The sequence below is a fragment of the Embiotoca jacksoni genome, unplaced genomic scaffold (genome assembly GCF_022577435.1).
Source record: "Embiotoca jacksoni isolate LCO1_2020_lvr unplaced genomic scaffold, fEmbJac1.0.p SCAF_5, whole genome shotgun sequence".
NCBI lineage: Eukaryota > Metazoa > Chordata > Actinopteri > Embiotocidae > Embiotoca > Embiotoca jacksoni.
In genome coordinates this window covers 8,894,389-8,909,182 of record NW_027185403.1, presented here as the reverse complement: position 1 = coordinate 8,909,182, position 14,794 = coordinate 8,894,389, and the positions used below count along the sequence as shown (strand labels likewise).

Sequence of the window (14,794 nt, the reverse complement as noted above, 5' to 3'; positions counted from 1 at the left end):
CGGCGAGTTTGCGTAATTTGCTCTCAAGGATTCTGCACGAAATTGCCTTGCGACGAGCTCCACGTCGCTCTGTCATCGATTAGCAGCGACTGGCCGGAGACGCGACCCTCCCATTGATTGATCTCCGCTCCCCGCTGACCGGAGAAGACACACCGACGGCGAAGGCGAGAGGGGATTTAAATTAGACGACTATCACCCACCTCGCTCGAGGGAGAAGGTAGCCCTCCCTCCCTGCCTGCCTTCTCACGCGGTCGTCGGTAATCCCGCGTCCAGCTCCGTTAACCGACGATCCCGCAACGTAAGACACGGCGCGACGTCCGCTAGCTCGTAACGTCGGCACCGTCGGACTCGTTTCCCCCTCCAGACCTCGCTTCCTGTTAGCCTTCGGCTAGCTGGAGAGAGAGAGAGAGAAAAAAAACAAAACAACAACAACAAAATTATGCTAATGAACGAGCAGGTATAGTTAGCCAACTCGGAGCAGGTGGAGCCGTCCTGGTTGTTTTTTTTATTATCAGTAATTTCTCCAGGAAGCTGCGCCGATAACTTTGTTTTGCAGCCAGTTATCAGCACGGCCGGTTCGCTTTAGTTCGCTAGACGCTCGACAGCTAGCCATCTTGTGTTGGACGGGAGCGTTTAACTTGGCCGGCTTCAGAAAGCGAAGCGACGACGTCCGGCAACTTCAGTCGCTCGTTTGTTGAAGGCGTCGACAGCGGAGAGGAGCGGACCGTGTCCGACCGGTGCCTTTTTTTTTTTAATTTTTTTTTAATTTTTAAAAAACAAACACTTTATTTGACTGTGAAAGCCCGACGGAGCTCACCGGAGGACAATGGAGAAGAAGCAGCTGTTGTTGTGGTGAAGAGGACGCTGATAACGGAGCGTTTCGTTTTTTTGTTGTATCTCCTGCTGATTTAACTGCAGCTTGGAGGACTTGTTTGCGTTGCTAAGTGTTGCATTTTTGTTAAAATTATTATTATTTTTTTAAAAAGCTGTTTCCGTTGAATTGACCCCCCCACCACCACCACACACACACACACACACGCAGCTCAGGGGCGACTGGATGGAGTCGGTGCAGACGGTGCGACACATGAGGGCTGTGATTCCCTGAACTTGCTGCTTTCCAGGTCTTCTTGTAGTCAAACAACAGATTTAAATGCCTCAGAAAACACTCGCAGGAACCGCTCGGCGAAGGTAACTCGGTGGCTGGAGAGACGCCGAGAAGCGGTCTGAAGAGCGAGGCTCCTGGACGTCCATCTCTCAAAGCATACCTTCATCATATCTATCCACCACCACCACCACCACCGCCCTCCTCCTCCTCCTCCTCTTCCTCCTCACCAGCCATGGACCCCCCGAGGACTCGGTCTCGGTCTCGGTCTGGCTTCTATCATTTCGCCGTGAGCGGCGGCATTGGAAGCGGCGGCAACGCGGTCGGTAACGGGAGCTTGATGAACGCCACCGGAGGAGGGGTGAGCAACCCCGGCTGGGCGCCGCACCACGGAGGTCGTAGCTACCCGGAGAGCCAGCAGCAGCAGCAGCAACAGCAGCAGCAACAGCAACAGCAGCAGCAGCAGCAGCAACACACCCAGGGGAGCTACCTGTCCGCGGGGGCGCAGCGCCACTCTTCGCACGGAGCTCACAGGCACCCCGGGGCCGGTAAGCAGGCTTAAGTAAACAGGGCCTGCAGCCTGGCTAGATGCATCTTTACACACATTCACACAGGATGCACCCCCTGAGGGATGCAGGCAGACCACGAGCAGCTTATCAGGCTTTGAGACATTCAACTAAAAGGCTTGGTGCTTTCACTGACAGCTGTTGCTTGACAGGCCAGCTGTATATTGTGAAATGGGCTGCATTGGAGCTTTAAAGGTTTAACTACCATTGAGTCGCGTAAATAGGCCAAAGCAGGTTGATGAACTTTGTCTTGTATGTCACTGCCTGTCTTTATTCTCGGAGTGAAAATTTATCCTGACTCGCGGAAGGAATTTAGCACTGCAGATTTTTCTTCGAGGAAGTCCAAGCATGGGTGTGCTGAAAGCCCAGCAGGTCACATTATGTTACACCCGTGGACGCAGTGAAGAAACTAAGACCACAGGTTATTAGTGATTTAACTTAAATTATAATCGCAGTTAAACACAGAGATTTATTTAGAACTAAATTAGTTGGTGGATAAAACGAATCTATTTGTTGGAAAGTGGAAATTTCGTAGATTCAAACTCTAATATTGTTGAGCAGTGCGTTTTGATTTATCAGATTAGAGACAGATGGATTTGCTCAGTGGTTTAGACATCCCACACACTCGTCTACTGTCTGTACAAGACATATGTACAAGAGGAGTCTGATTAAAAAACAGTTTGGATCCTTGAAACAAGCCTGGGAATTGTTTAATATGAAATCCCTTTCTCTACAGCAATTTTATCTTTATGTTTTAGGTTGCTAACTGTTGTGCTTCAGGCCGGCATTGTAGTTTTTCTTGTAGTTCACAGTCAGCCCATTCATCCGTAAGCCTTAATGCTATTTAACTTACTTTTCAGCCTTTGTAAAGCTCTATACTGTCCCAGATTAGTTTTCTTCTTTAGTGGTTCAGGGTCGAGTGGAGTGAAGATTGATGTTACTCTCTTTTAAAAGGCAAAGAAATTAACTTGTGTTGGCATGTTGTTGGTTTCTTCACTTTCTCAAGTCAAATATATTCTTATTGTCCAGTATCTATTTAATATTTATTCAATTGGCTTTTCCTCCTAACGGCTTCAGTGGTTCCCTTTTCAACCTAAACTCACAAAGACGACAAATGAAAAAAAACACCTCCAAACCTTGACGAAATAAGAAGAAATAAATTAAATTGACCAAGAAGAAAATTGAGTGTGAGACAGCACAGGAACTATTGACACTAGTCTTTCAGCAGCTTTTGATATCTGACTGTTAAAAACTGACTGGAGAAACCTTCTTTTAATACCAGTCTGGAGTTCCTTCAAAGGCAACAAGAAAGTGCTGTGAATGAATGAAAGCAGGTTTTTAATGGGCCTCTGTTGTAATAGCAGCACAGTTGCCAAACACCCAAAATAAGCCACACAGAGGGGACACAGAGATGCATGCTTCCCACGTTGACAGGTTTCAGCAGGGTTTGTGTGGATGACTTAAACAATACACATGCTTCATCCTTTCTAGTTATGTGTTATTGAATGTACTCTTTGTGTAAGCAATATAACACTGTGTTTAAGTGCATTGTTTGTCTTTGTACATGTCACTGTATTACACCTCCTGGCATCAGTTATGTGACAGGGTTGGATTTGGGGGTGTTAAAATGTGGCCCGCTGTCTTACCTCTGTTTTATTTCCATCCCCCTTCCCCCCCCTCCCCTTCCCTCCCCTTCTGTTTTACTCCCCCAGTTGTCACCTACTTTTGCTTTTAACAGTGAGCGTTGCATCCCACAATCTGCCAGCATTGCAACTCAACAGCAAGCATTTTTTTGTTTTTTACAGATCTTCATTAATAATCATTGTATGTGATCTCTGCAGATTATGTGGGTAAATAGATTGTTTCTCTACATCTTTTTTCCCCTTCTAAATAATGGTTCGAGTTTTTTTTTAAACTCGGCTAAAGAGCATGAACAAATTGCTTCTTGATGACAGCTGGTTCTCTAGGTTCACTACCTTGCCTGACTCGATTGTCGTGAAAGAAATGATGTCAGTCTTCCCCAGCAGCTTTGCTCTGAGGAAATAAGGTCGTGTCTGCTCGCCAACAGAACCCGTCCAGTCTGGCTCACCATCCCCTCGCCTATGGCCCCCGGGATGAATCAGCATTAACAGACCTAGTTATCCACAAAACACATGGGCGTCTGAGGCCCGGGACCCTATGAGGTCTAAAGAAAAATGGATGGTAAGATGAATAAAGATGTAAGCCAACATGCTGGACCCACTGTTGGCGAGTCAGTTCTCTGCAGCCACTAGCAGGGTGCCTTTGAGCTGTCACTGTCAGCAGACTTCACATGGCTCCGGAGTGGCGTCGCAAAGACAAGAAAGGGGTAGGGGGTGCTGTCAGATCTGTTGTTTCTGAGGAGGCAGAAGGGACTGTTTGGATGAGGAAGGCAGAGAGGAAGAAACAGAAAGGCATGAGGGGAGGAGTTTCCTCCCCCCCCACTCTTTTTGGTGATTAAAGGTTTTTGGGGGGACTGCTTAAAGAAAACTCTTGTCAGCCGAGTTCAAAGACATCCTTCTTAAGCTGCTGAAATGTCTGTGTGCACATGTTGCATCGAGACTGCACATGTGGACTGTCAGATAAACAGATGGAGAGTACCGTGTTTTTCTGAGATTATGTGCTTTATTTAGAGGTTATTTTTCTCTTTGTTTTTGTATTCTTTTTGATGTACTTATCTCATTCATATCATTAAGGAATCTTTCTTTTGGGATGGTCTGTTGATCTTAAAAAAAAAAAAAAGATTTAGAGCGCTTGTTCTTTCACCACAAGGAATTCACAAAAAGAGAAAGAGGCACAGTACTGAGCTGCAGTTAAAGAGCTTTTGGTGGTTGACTACCTTGCTCAGGGGCACTTCAACATGACAGAAGACTGGCAACACAGAGATTTGAAGTCAGGCTTTCTGGTAATAGTTTATTTTCAAAGGGATTACTCTACTGGGTGACACAAGTTTATGGGATAGTTCTAGCGAGCAGTTATTTTTGTATTTTATTATTGTGTCTAATGTTTGAAATAATTGCACCATAAAATGCCAGAAAATTGTGAAAATAAGCATCACGTTCACAAATTGATGTCTTGAAGTTGCTTCTTGTGTCTGACCAGCAGTTTAAAACCAAAACATTTTCATTTTACAATTCTCTAAAACAAGGAAAAGCAGCAAATCTTCACATTTGCGAAGCTAAAACCACCAATGTTTTGCTTGATAATGATTTTAGTCCTTGGTTTCAGCTCTAGATAGTAGCACACCATGCGAACTTTGAGAAAAGTGATAGTGAGTTGATGACTGGAGACAAAAGTGGTTATCCTTCTTCAAAAAGATTTTACATGTGCAAAGCGAATCAGATGCTTTGGTGTTCTGCACATGCTCGATTGTGGGCGTCTGTGTGCCGGAAATGGGCTTTTCATGGCAGATCAGAAGGAGTGATTTGTTTGCGAGAGCCACAGAGGGTGAGCTCAGTGTGACATCTTCCAGAGATGAGTTCCTTTCTTGTCGTCTTGTTTAAAGCAGGACATTTAAAAGCCAGTTTGGAAGAGAAAACCTATGCGGAGAACGCAGGACTGTATCTGTTTGTTTAACAATATGTCGGAGGCATGTTTTTGTTCTCACTGTTGGACTGTTGTGGTGTCTATAGAACTGTTCAAGCAAATGCAGCCAGGCTGCATTAAGATAGCATCTTTTTTTGTTTTGGCATCCAGTGTGGTCTTGAAAGGGAAAATAAAAGCAAAGGCAGCGAGCTGCCCGTGTGTGTTTTGTGTGTTTTTGTTGGCTTAGCCAGTGTATGTGTCTTGTGATGTTGATGTTTTTCTCAGCCCTATTTTATCTGATTATGTTTTTTCCCCCCTCTCTCTGGCCTGCAGGAGGTTTGCTACATTTTCATCCAGATAATGTTTGCAGCGAAGATCGGGACAAAGTAAGTATGAAACATGACCTCTGCCTGTTGCCTCTCCTCTGCTCCTGGCTTAAATGGAATTTATATTTAATTGTTTTTGCTCTCTCATTCATTCTCCCCTTTTGTCTGTCTGTCTTTGTGTTTTTTTTTTCCTGAACGACCATCGCCATGGTTTCCTCACCTCCTCCACCTCGTGTGCAGATAGAAGACAGTCCAAGCCCGAAAAGGCAGCGTCTCTCCCAGCAGTCCATATTAGATCTAAGCTCCGCCCCTCCCTCGACTCCCTCCTCTCCCATTCGCCCTTGGGAGCTGCCTCCCAGTCGCAGACCACACCCCCACTACATGCCGGAGAGATGCCATACACCTGTCCGAAACCGTCGCAGGTATGTGTGAGACACAAATACATTTCAAGTAATTAGTCAGCTTAAAAATATTGAATAATAATTACAAGATTACACATTTTGTATCTTGAAATTGCTTAATTTGTTTGAAAGTATGAAAAACATTGCAGTTTGCACAGTAATATGAGGTGACGCATGTCAGTCTGCAAAGATTTGTGAATTTCCACAGGTTAAGGCGTGTGATGAGGTTACCTTTTATCAGGACTATTAGAATTCATTTAAATACTTGAATTAAAGATCAATTCCAAAAATCTCAATAATCTTTCCATTTGGTGGTTTTAATACACTGTTGAAGCTGAAGTTTCTTCCTGCTTTTTTGTCAGCACTTAAGTTTTAGTCAGGGGTTCATGGGAACTCCACTATATTAATGATGCAAATGACAACATACTTCAAAAAGTCTTGATGCCTGCTCCATAATCCAAGTAGAAAATCTTAGAAAGTTAGACCAGTTCCTCTGGTGGTAAACTGAGGGTCGACCTCCTGCCGCCTCTTTAGTTTTTCCCTTCTTTCTTCCACCTCAGCCCTCCGATGAGACGTCAGCGTGGCCGCAGAGACCGTCTGACCCGCCACCATCACCACAATGCCCACAACAACCACCACCACTACAACAGCAACAACAATCACCACCACCATCACCACCCCAATGCCCACCATCATCACCACCACCAGCACCTGCACTCCCACCACGGCCCGTCACCGGGCCATCAGGATGAAAACTACCGACACCCAGCTCCTCCTCAGGGTTACCCACCCTACAGCCAGCAACCTCCTCGAGGGCCGGGGCCCGGACCCGAAGAACGCCCGGGTTACCATCCCCCAAACCCCTCCCCGAGGCCTCAACACCAGTCACCTAACCTGTCTCCCAGGCTGCTGCACCCTGCCGCCCATCCGCAGCACCCCCACCCGTCCCAGCAACAGAGCAGCGTGCTGCTGGACCTCCATGAGCAGGTGGGTTCAGAGTGGATAATGATGCCGTGTTGGTGGTGTGTATCAGAGGAAAAACATAGTACAGCAGTAGAGAAAGGACTGAAATGAGAAAGCCTGACTAGCTGTTGTGATTCTCAAAGTAGGGCATCTTTTTGCTCGACACAGCATAAATAACACTTTTTAAGACGTATGTTCTTAAAACAAGACACTGTGAAAATTCAAACCAGCTACTCGTGGGTATATTCATTTATTTGCAGCTGAAGATGTTGACCAAAGTCTAATGTGATCTTCTTTTGATGAATTGCTGAGGTCTGTTTAGATCTCGAAAGCAGCAACAGAATTTTCTGATCTTTATCAAGAAAAACTAATTCATGCAGGTGAAAGTTTCAGTTGGTAAAGGAAAGCCTGTCTGTCTGTTGGCACGTCTGACTTGTGTGCTTTTTTTTTTTTTTTTTTTCCCCAGTGGGGGAAGATTTAGTTGGCTGGAATGGAGAAAAGATTATTGGCAAAATGAAAACTTTACCTTTGTGTGATTAATCAATCTTTTTTTTTTTTTTTTTTTTTAATCCAAGTGCATTTTAAAGCACATTTGAAACAACTATTTTACAAATAGTTTATGGCTGTTAGTAATGGTGATCTCAAGGTATGTAAGTTTAACTCCTCTCTAGAAATGGAGAGAAACACATTACTCCAATAATTGGATTTGATATTAACAGGTGAGTAGATAAAATGTCAGAGCTAATTTTAATCTGCAGGTCCTTTGCAGGCAAACAAGTGTGTAGAGGTGTTGGACCTTAATCAATTAAATGCCACTTAAATGTACATTATAGTTCAACCAAGTTTGCATCAGAATTCATATCCAGAAATTAATGCAAGCTTTTAAAAAAAAAAAGAAAAAAAAAAGGCACTACTTTAACTGCAAGACATCCTCTCATTCGCGTTACCACTTTGTCTGTTCATAAAAATTGTAAGTCTTGTATCTCAGAACATGCCTCTGTTCGGAAAACCCTGCCGAGCTGTGCTCAACACCACATATACATCTGTGGTGTCAGCAGTGATACCTGCGGTTTTCACAATTGGATAAACAGTTGTGGATAAAGCCTTGTCACTCGACTTGTCCCCCCCCCCTCCTCCTGTGATCTCCATATTCAGGGTTCAGCTCCGGTATCATACCCTGTGTCTCCTCCGGGGGCGCCACCGGGCCTGCCGCCTCGCTCTGCCCCACAGCAGATCCCAGCATGCTCGGTGGTCTTCAGTGGACAGCACTATCCCGTTTGCAGCGTCCCTCCTCCTGTGAGTGTGTTTGTGTTTCTTTTGAGAGATGCATGTTTCCCCGTAGCACAATTGTTTTATTTAACACATTTCAAAATCCTTTCTCCAGTGTGCCTCTCTGAATTTAATCTTACTGTTTCTTTGTGTCTCTGTTAGGTCCTTCAGACTTGTTCTGTGCAGCACTTACCCATGCCCTACCCATTCCCGTCACTGCTGTCCAGCGACCCGGCCTTCCTGCTCCCCCCTCCTCACCTCACCCACCCCCCCACGCACCTCTCCCACCATCCACCCCATTTGCCGCAGCCCGGACAGTTTGGACCCTATCCGGCGCAGCAGGCCCGATCGGTGAGTAGGAAGCTGTACGTTGTTTCAAACGAAAGCTGTTGTGAATGTTATAAATTCTGGTATTTGGGTTTAAATCTGAATTGACAAGATTAGAGTGTCCTGTTTATCTCCTCATATCAACGTGTCTCTTAAAAAAACAACAATGTGTCCCGTTTGACATTTTATATAAAGTTCTCTCTTGAGAAGTCAGTGTGACAGTCGGCATCTTTCAGGGAAAGTTTCATTGTTCCTCCTGCCACATAGAAAATGCAGCAGTAAAGTGTTGTACAATGTTGCAGCAGAAAAGATGATTCATGTTTTAAACATTTGAGTAAGTCAGTTGGTGTTTGCTCGCACGTAGAAACGGTTTACAACCCCGTTTCCCAAAAAGTTGGGAAACTGTGTAAATTGTAAATAAAAACAGAATGCAATGATTTGCAAATCACAACAAACCCATATTTAATTGCAAATACACCAAAGAACACATATCAAATGAGAAATGTTATTGTTTTATGAAAAATATGTGCTTATTTTGAATTTAATGGCCGAAACGCGTCTCAGAAAATTTGGGACAGGGGCAACAAAAGACTGGAAAAATGTAAAGATACAAAAAAAAAAAAGAAACACCTGGTCGAACATCTCGCAACCAATTAGGTTACCTGGCAACAGATCAGCAACTGTTTGGGTATAAAAAGAACATTTCAGATAGTCTGAGTCTCTCCAGTGAAGATGGGGAGCGGTTCATCACTCTGAAAGACTGGGAAAAACAGTGCAACATTTTTTTAATAATGTTCGTCAATGTAAAATTTCAAAGAATTTGGGCATTTCAATTTGTCTATTTGCAATAAAATATCGGTTTATTTGATTTGCAATGATTTTGCAATTTTGGTTTTGCATTTAAAAGAAAATATCTGTCGTTGGTTTAAAGGTACTGAGAATGTCAATGTTGTGCATCACTAATATTGAAACAATACTATGAAACTTAACAAAGGCAAAAGAAGATTCTGATCGAATAGGTTCATGTTATTTGAGATTAAATATTATCCTTGTGGAAGCGTAATACGACAGCTCTTCTGTCCACATTGGACTTTAGCGTGACTTTGATATTGATTAATCCTCAGTGCTTATTGAAGCACAAACTGAATACAAAGCAATTGCTGGGAGAATGAAATCATTTCATTTTGCTTTCAATCACATCACGGTATTTTTAAGCACTTCACGGGATTCTTTTTAAGCATTTATTGATCGTTTATGTGTGCTTCCTTTCTTAAATGTACGCGTGTAATATTACCGAGTGGTTGAATCGCCCCTGCTGGTGTTATCACGTGAAACAATCTCGGACAGTAACGCGCGTATGGCGCCTCCCTCATCTTGTCATGGTTTTCCACATCATTCTCCTTCGCCCTCTCAGCCATTGCAGAGGATAGAGAACGATGTGGAGCTGCTTGGAGAGCACCTGTCTTTGGGTGCCGGGCTCCACTACCCTCCCGCCACCCACCCTGCCCTCACCCCACACTCGACGCAGCTCCACTTCCTCTCCCATGACCCTCTGCCACAGGAGTTCTTTGGAGTGGTGAGCGTTTACAGTGAACCGATCAAATCTATATATTCTCATCTTCGGAGTGCTGTGAAAAATGAGAGCTGGAAACCATGTAAATGATGTAAACGTGTACGTGTCGTCAATCGTCTCCCCAAGTCCTATCCGAACTTCATTCCTCGACGTCTCCCGGGGCGACGGTACCGCTCGCAACAGCTGCCCCCTTCGCCTTACCACCCCAGCCTCCTGCCTTACTTCCTGTAAGTACATCGGTAAAGTAGCTCACTTAAGACGAGAAAAGTTTATTTTATTATTGTTTTAAGTCCAATATAAAACACATGACCTGAATAAAATTGTAATTCCTTCTCTTGACATTCAAGGCCCTTACAGACCAAGCTCCCTCATATCTTAAAGACCTCATAGTATCCTTCTACCCTATAGAGCACTTTGCCGTCAGAGTGCAGGCTTACTTGCGGTTCCTAGAATTTACAAAAGTACAATGGGAGGCTGAGACTTTAGCTTTATGGTCCCTCTCCGGTGGAACCAACTCCCAAATTTAGTTCAGGATGCAGAAAAACTGTCTACTTTAAAGCTCCGGGTTAAATCTTTCCTATTTGGTATATCTTATAGTCACGGCCAGCTCAGGTGACCGTAAACCGTCCCGTGGTTACGATCGCCACATGCCCGTGTTTTCACTTTTTGAATGTTGATGTCTTCAAAGTGTGTTTGGTTATTTGTTTCCTTGCTGTTATGTTATAGTTTGTGACTCTCAAGTGTGAAAACAAATCCTATAGTCCAAGTCCTTATGCAGACTGATGATCTCGAGAACAAACTCAACCAATATATTTGATTGAAACTTTCGTTCATGAAAGTTTTACATGGACTGGGAGACTGAAAGTCTTCTTGAAGATCAGGGGGTTCCAACAGGCCTGACTAATTTACACACGAGTTTCATCTGGAAAACAAAGGCAATTGAATAATTCAACCAATAGCAGAAAGGCCACAAATGGGCAGAACAGTTGGATGAAGGGAAAAGATGAAACATTTACTGAGGCTTTGTCATTTGGAAAAAATATTTAATGTCCGTTTCAAATAAAGGTGTGCTGAATATATGGACAAATATAAGGTGGGATTTTAATAGTTTAAATCGGATGGAAGGATTCCTTTTTTTTTTTTTTTTTTTTTTTTTTTTTTTAAAGTTAAATATGGATGTTGAGAGCTTTTTCTTTTGTAAAATTTAGCGAGAAAGTCGGCCACTTCGCATCTGACCTGCTTAAATGACTTCTTGGGTAAACTGAACTTCCTCTGTGAAATTGTTCTCTCCATAGATCAATGCTGCCAGTCCAGCCCACCGGTCCTGCAATCAGTCTCGAGCTGGATGTAGACGACGGAGAGGTGGAAAATTATGAGGTTTGTCCTCCGTTTGATCGTTTCGTCTTTTTATATGTTGGCTGAAAGGCCGACTCTCATTCCTCTGTTGTTGCTGATGTTTTCCACCGAAGGCCCTCCTGAACCTCGCTGAGCGCCTGGGAGAGGCCAAACTCCGAGGGCTGACCAAGGGAGACATCGAACAGCTTCCTTCCTATCGATTCAATCCAAATAACCATCAGTCTGAACAAACACTGTGAGTGTTGCCTTATAGAACCACTTCACTCGCTGATAAGGGAGCGTTATTATCGTGATCTTCTTTGGTAGCTTGCCAGGATCACCGAAGACTTGGGGATTTTTGTGGCTTTACTATTTTCCTACAGAAGCTGATGTTTATCAGTTGCTGTTTTTTTTTTTTGTTTTTTTTTAAAAGCTATTTTTGCATATTTGTGGTTCAGCAACCTTAAAACAACTTAAATTATGTCGGGATCAACTAGTGTCAGCCATAATCTGTCTGCTGGGGTCGGGAAACTTCCGAAAAATTTTCAAATTCTTGGTTTGCTTATTTCTCAAAGTGTACATCCAAAAGCAGCTTGAGGACTTCCTACAGATGCATGAAGGACGGTGTCAGTAGTTTCAACTTTCTTTGATTATATGATTACTGTTCAGTAAACAGACACAGTCTCTTCAAAGCAACATACTTCCCAAATGCTGTTGTCGAACTCGGTTACCGGCCAAGCTGTCATGTGGAAAGAGTGTTAAACAACATGTTTCCTGTATTTCTGCGTTTCACATGATAATACGTGTCGGTTTGCAGGTGTGTGGTATGTATGAGTGATTTTGAGTCCCGCCAACTGCTGCGAGTTCTTCCGTGCAGTCACGAGTTCCACGGAAAGTGTGTCGACAAATGGCTGAGGGTAAGCGAACCCAGCATGGAGCCCGCTGACACACTAATACACACACACACACACACACACACACACACACACACACACACACACACACACACGTGTACACATACAAAAATACACACACGCACACATATAATACACACGTACATTTCTAATACACACACGTACATATATAACACACACACGTACATATATAACACACACACACACACACACACACACACACACACACACACACACACACACACACGTATAATACACACACACACACACACACACAACACACGTATGTGTGTATATATATATATATATATATATATATATATATATACTATGTATATATACTTCTCACTACACTTCAACAAATAAGTTGTGACTTAATTAATGTGTTCTCAGACCATGTTTGTACCCGTCAACAGGAAAATGTTTTCTCTACGACTTTGAGCCACTATATATATGTACATATATACATATATATATATATATATATATATATATATATATATATATATATATGTACATATATATATATATGTATATCTGAATGAAGAACAGAAACAAAAATCAGTCCAAATGTTCCTGAATTCACCACATATGAGTCACTGCAATCTTTAAACCACACAAACCTTTGAGGCAGGACCATCAGAGGACAGTGTACACTCCAGAGTTCCCACTGAAGAGGCTAAAAGAGGCACTTGAACACCAAGTTCTTTGGTTAATCACAACACAGTCTTATGATTTTAAAGGCACGAGACATGTCCCAGAGCCTCAGCGTGAATTTGGTTATACGAATAATCAATCAATGCAAAAAAAAACCCTTCCTGAGCAATTATACAAAGGACAAATGAGGTGAGTTTAGTTCCCGTCCAAATATACAATTGTAGATGTGGGTGTCATGACTGAAAATATGAATTGCCTTTAACACCTAACTTACTGTTTCCTCTCTTTATTGTCAGGCCAACAGGACGTGTCCTATTTGTCGGGCCGACGCCTCAGAAGTCCAGAGAGACTCGGAGTGACCACATGAGGGAGCCACACACTACCTATTGTCTGTCAAACACGTTCAGCACTGCCTGCCTGATATAGTGATACACATGTGCGTGCCTACACACACACACACACACACACACACACACACACACACACACACACACACACACACACACACACACACACACACACACACACACACACACACACACACACAGCATTATCTGACATTTTTGTGCAGCACTTTTTACTCCTTTGTTTTTCTTTCTTTCTTTACGAAAATATTGTATCCCCTCTTAGATTTGATGGGAGTTTCATCAGATGATTTCTCTCTCGCTCTGTTCTTTCCTGTACATGCAAATGTTTTTCAGTGAATGACCCACCTGCAGTGCTGTGTGGATGTACGTACGTACGTACGTACGTGTGTGTGTGTGTGTGTGTGTGTGTGCGTGCGTGCGATTGAACACGTGCATGTACCACAACTGTGCAAGCATTGTTTGGTAAGTTCCCTGTAAAGCAGAGCTGTGGTACTTGTGTGTGTGTGTGTGTGTGTGCGTACATGTCCTGCAACATGTCAAGAGTTTCTGTTGTGTTTCAGACAACAGTAACAACATCTGAGTTTTTTGCTCTCATGAGTGACAGCCTTTACTTCCTGTTTGTAAGTTTATGCACTGTCTGTCTGTCTGTCTGCATACCAAGTGTGTTTGTTATAGACTTAATCTTTTTCTATACTTTGACACTAAGGGTCCATGCTGCCACTATAGTTCTCGGTTGCCTATTTGATCCATTTGTTTCAGTAGTTTATAATTATTGTTGTTGTTGTTGTTGTTGTTATTATTATTATTATTTGACCATTATAAGTGATTGTTTTCCTGCCTGGCAGTTACCTCATCATTCCGGTTTTGGTCATCTCTCATTACAAACGCATCACAGCACTACTTTGAAATGAAGCACATATATATTTCTTTTCCTTTCCTAGCAAAAAGTTTGTCTGTGACTTTGCAGTGGCACATGTTACATATATGTATACGTGTATATATATGTATACGTATATGCATATATATATATATACTGTATAAATCTATGAATATCTGTATACTAAATAAAAGGCTTGATATGAACTTTTTAAACTTAGTATTTTGTATATATTTTTACCTGAATATTAAGACCTTAAACAGAAAAATCAAGTTTGGTTGTGCTGGATTTCTTTGTGCTAGATTTAAAGAAGTGGTGTTATTAAACATGCTGCTGTGGAAGGCTCCCTCGTTCCATTATTTTGTGTGTGTGTGTGTGTGGGGGGGGGGGGTATTACAGAAGCTGCAAGCGACCACCGGGTGGTGTTATCGCTCTTCCAGACTGCTGTTGCGTTCCTTATGTTGTGGTTTAGTTCTACTCTATGCAACACTATTGCGTCATCATACAGTCGTGATTCTTTCACCCCAGATTGTCACAGCGTTTGTGAACAGGTTTGCCTCAACAGGATGAGGT

At 43.0% G+C, this 14,794-nt stretch overlaps 1 protein-coding gene across 2 annotated transcripts; it reads left to right on the top strand.

Annotated features, from left to right (window-relative positions):
• Positions 1-83: 83 nt before the first annotated feature.
• LOC138211261 (E3 ubiquitin-protein ligase RNF38-like) lies at positions 84-14,565 on the top strand. 2 transcript variants are annotated; one of them, XM_069171015.1, is made up of 12 exons: positions 104-1,650; positions 5,545-5,597; positions 5,778-5,959; positions 6,499-6,925; positions 8,057-8,197; positions 8,333-8,521; positions 9,912-10,073; positions 10,197-10,297; positions 11,366-11,447; positions 11,540-11,661; positions 12,223-12,322; positions 13,273-14,565. In XM_069171015.1, exons 1-12 carry the CDS (start codon positions 1,338-1,340, stop codon positions 13,333-13,335), a joined length of 1,935 nt encoding a protein of 644 aa, XP_069027116.1. In that variant the 5' UTR covers positions 104-1,337; the 3' UTR covers positions 13,336-14,565. The 2 variants fall into 2 exon arrangements, with proteins under 2 accessions (XP_069027115.1, XP_069027116.1); XM_069171014.1 differs by lacking the exon at positions 13,273-14,565 and having other exon boundaries at positions 84-1,650; positions 12,223-12,781.
• Positions 14,566-14,794: the final 229 nt, after the last annotated feature.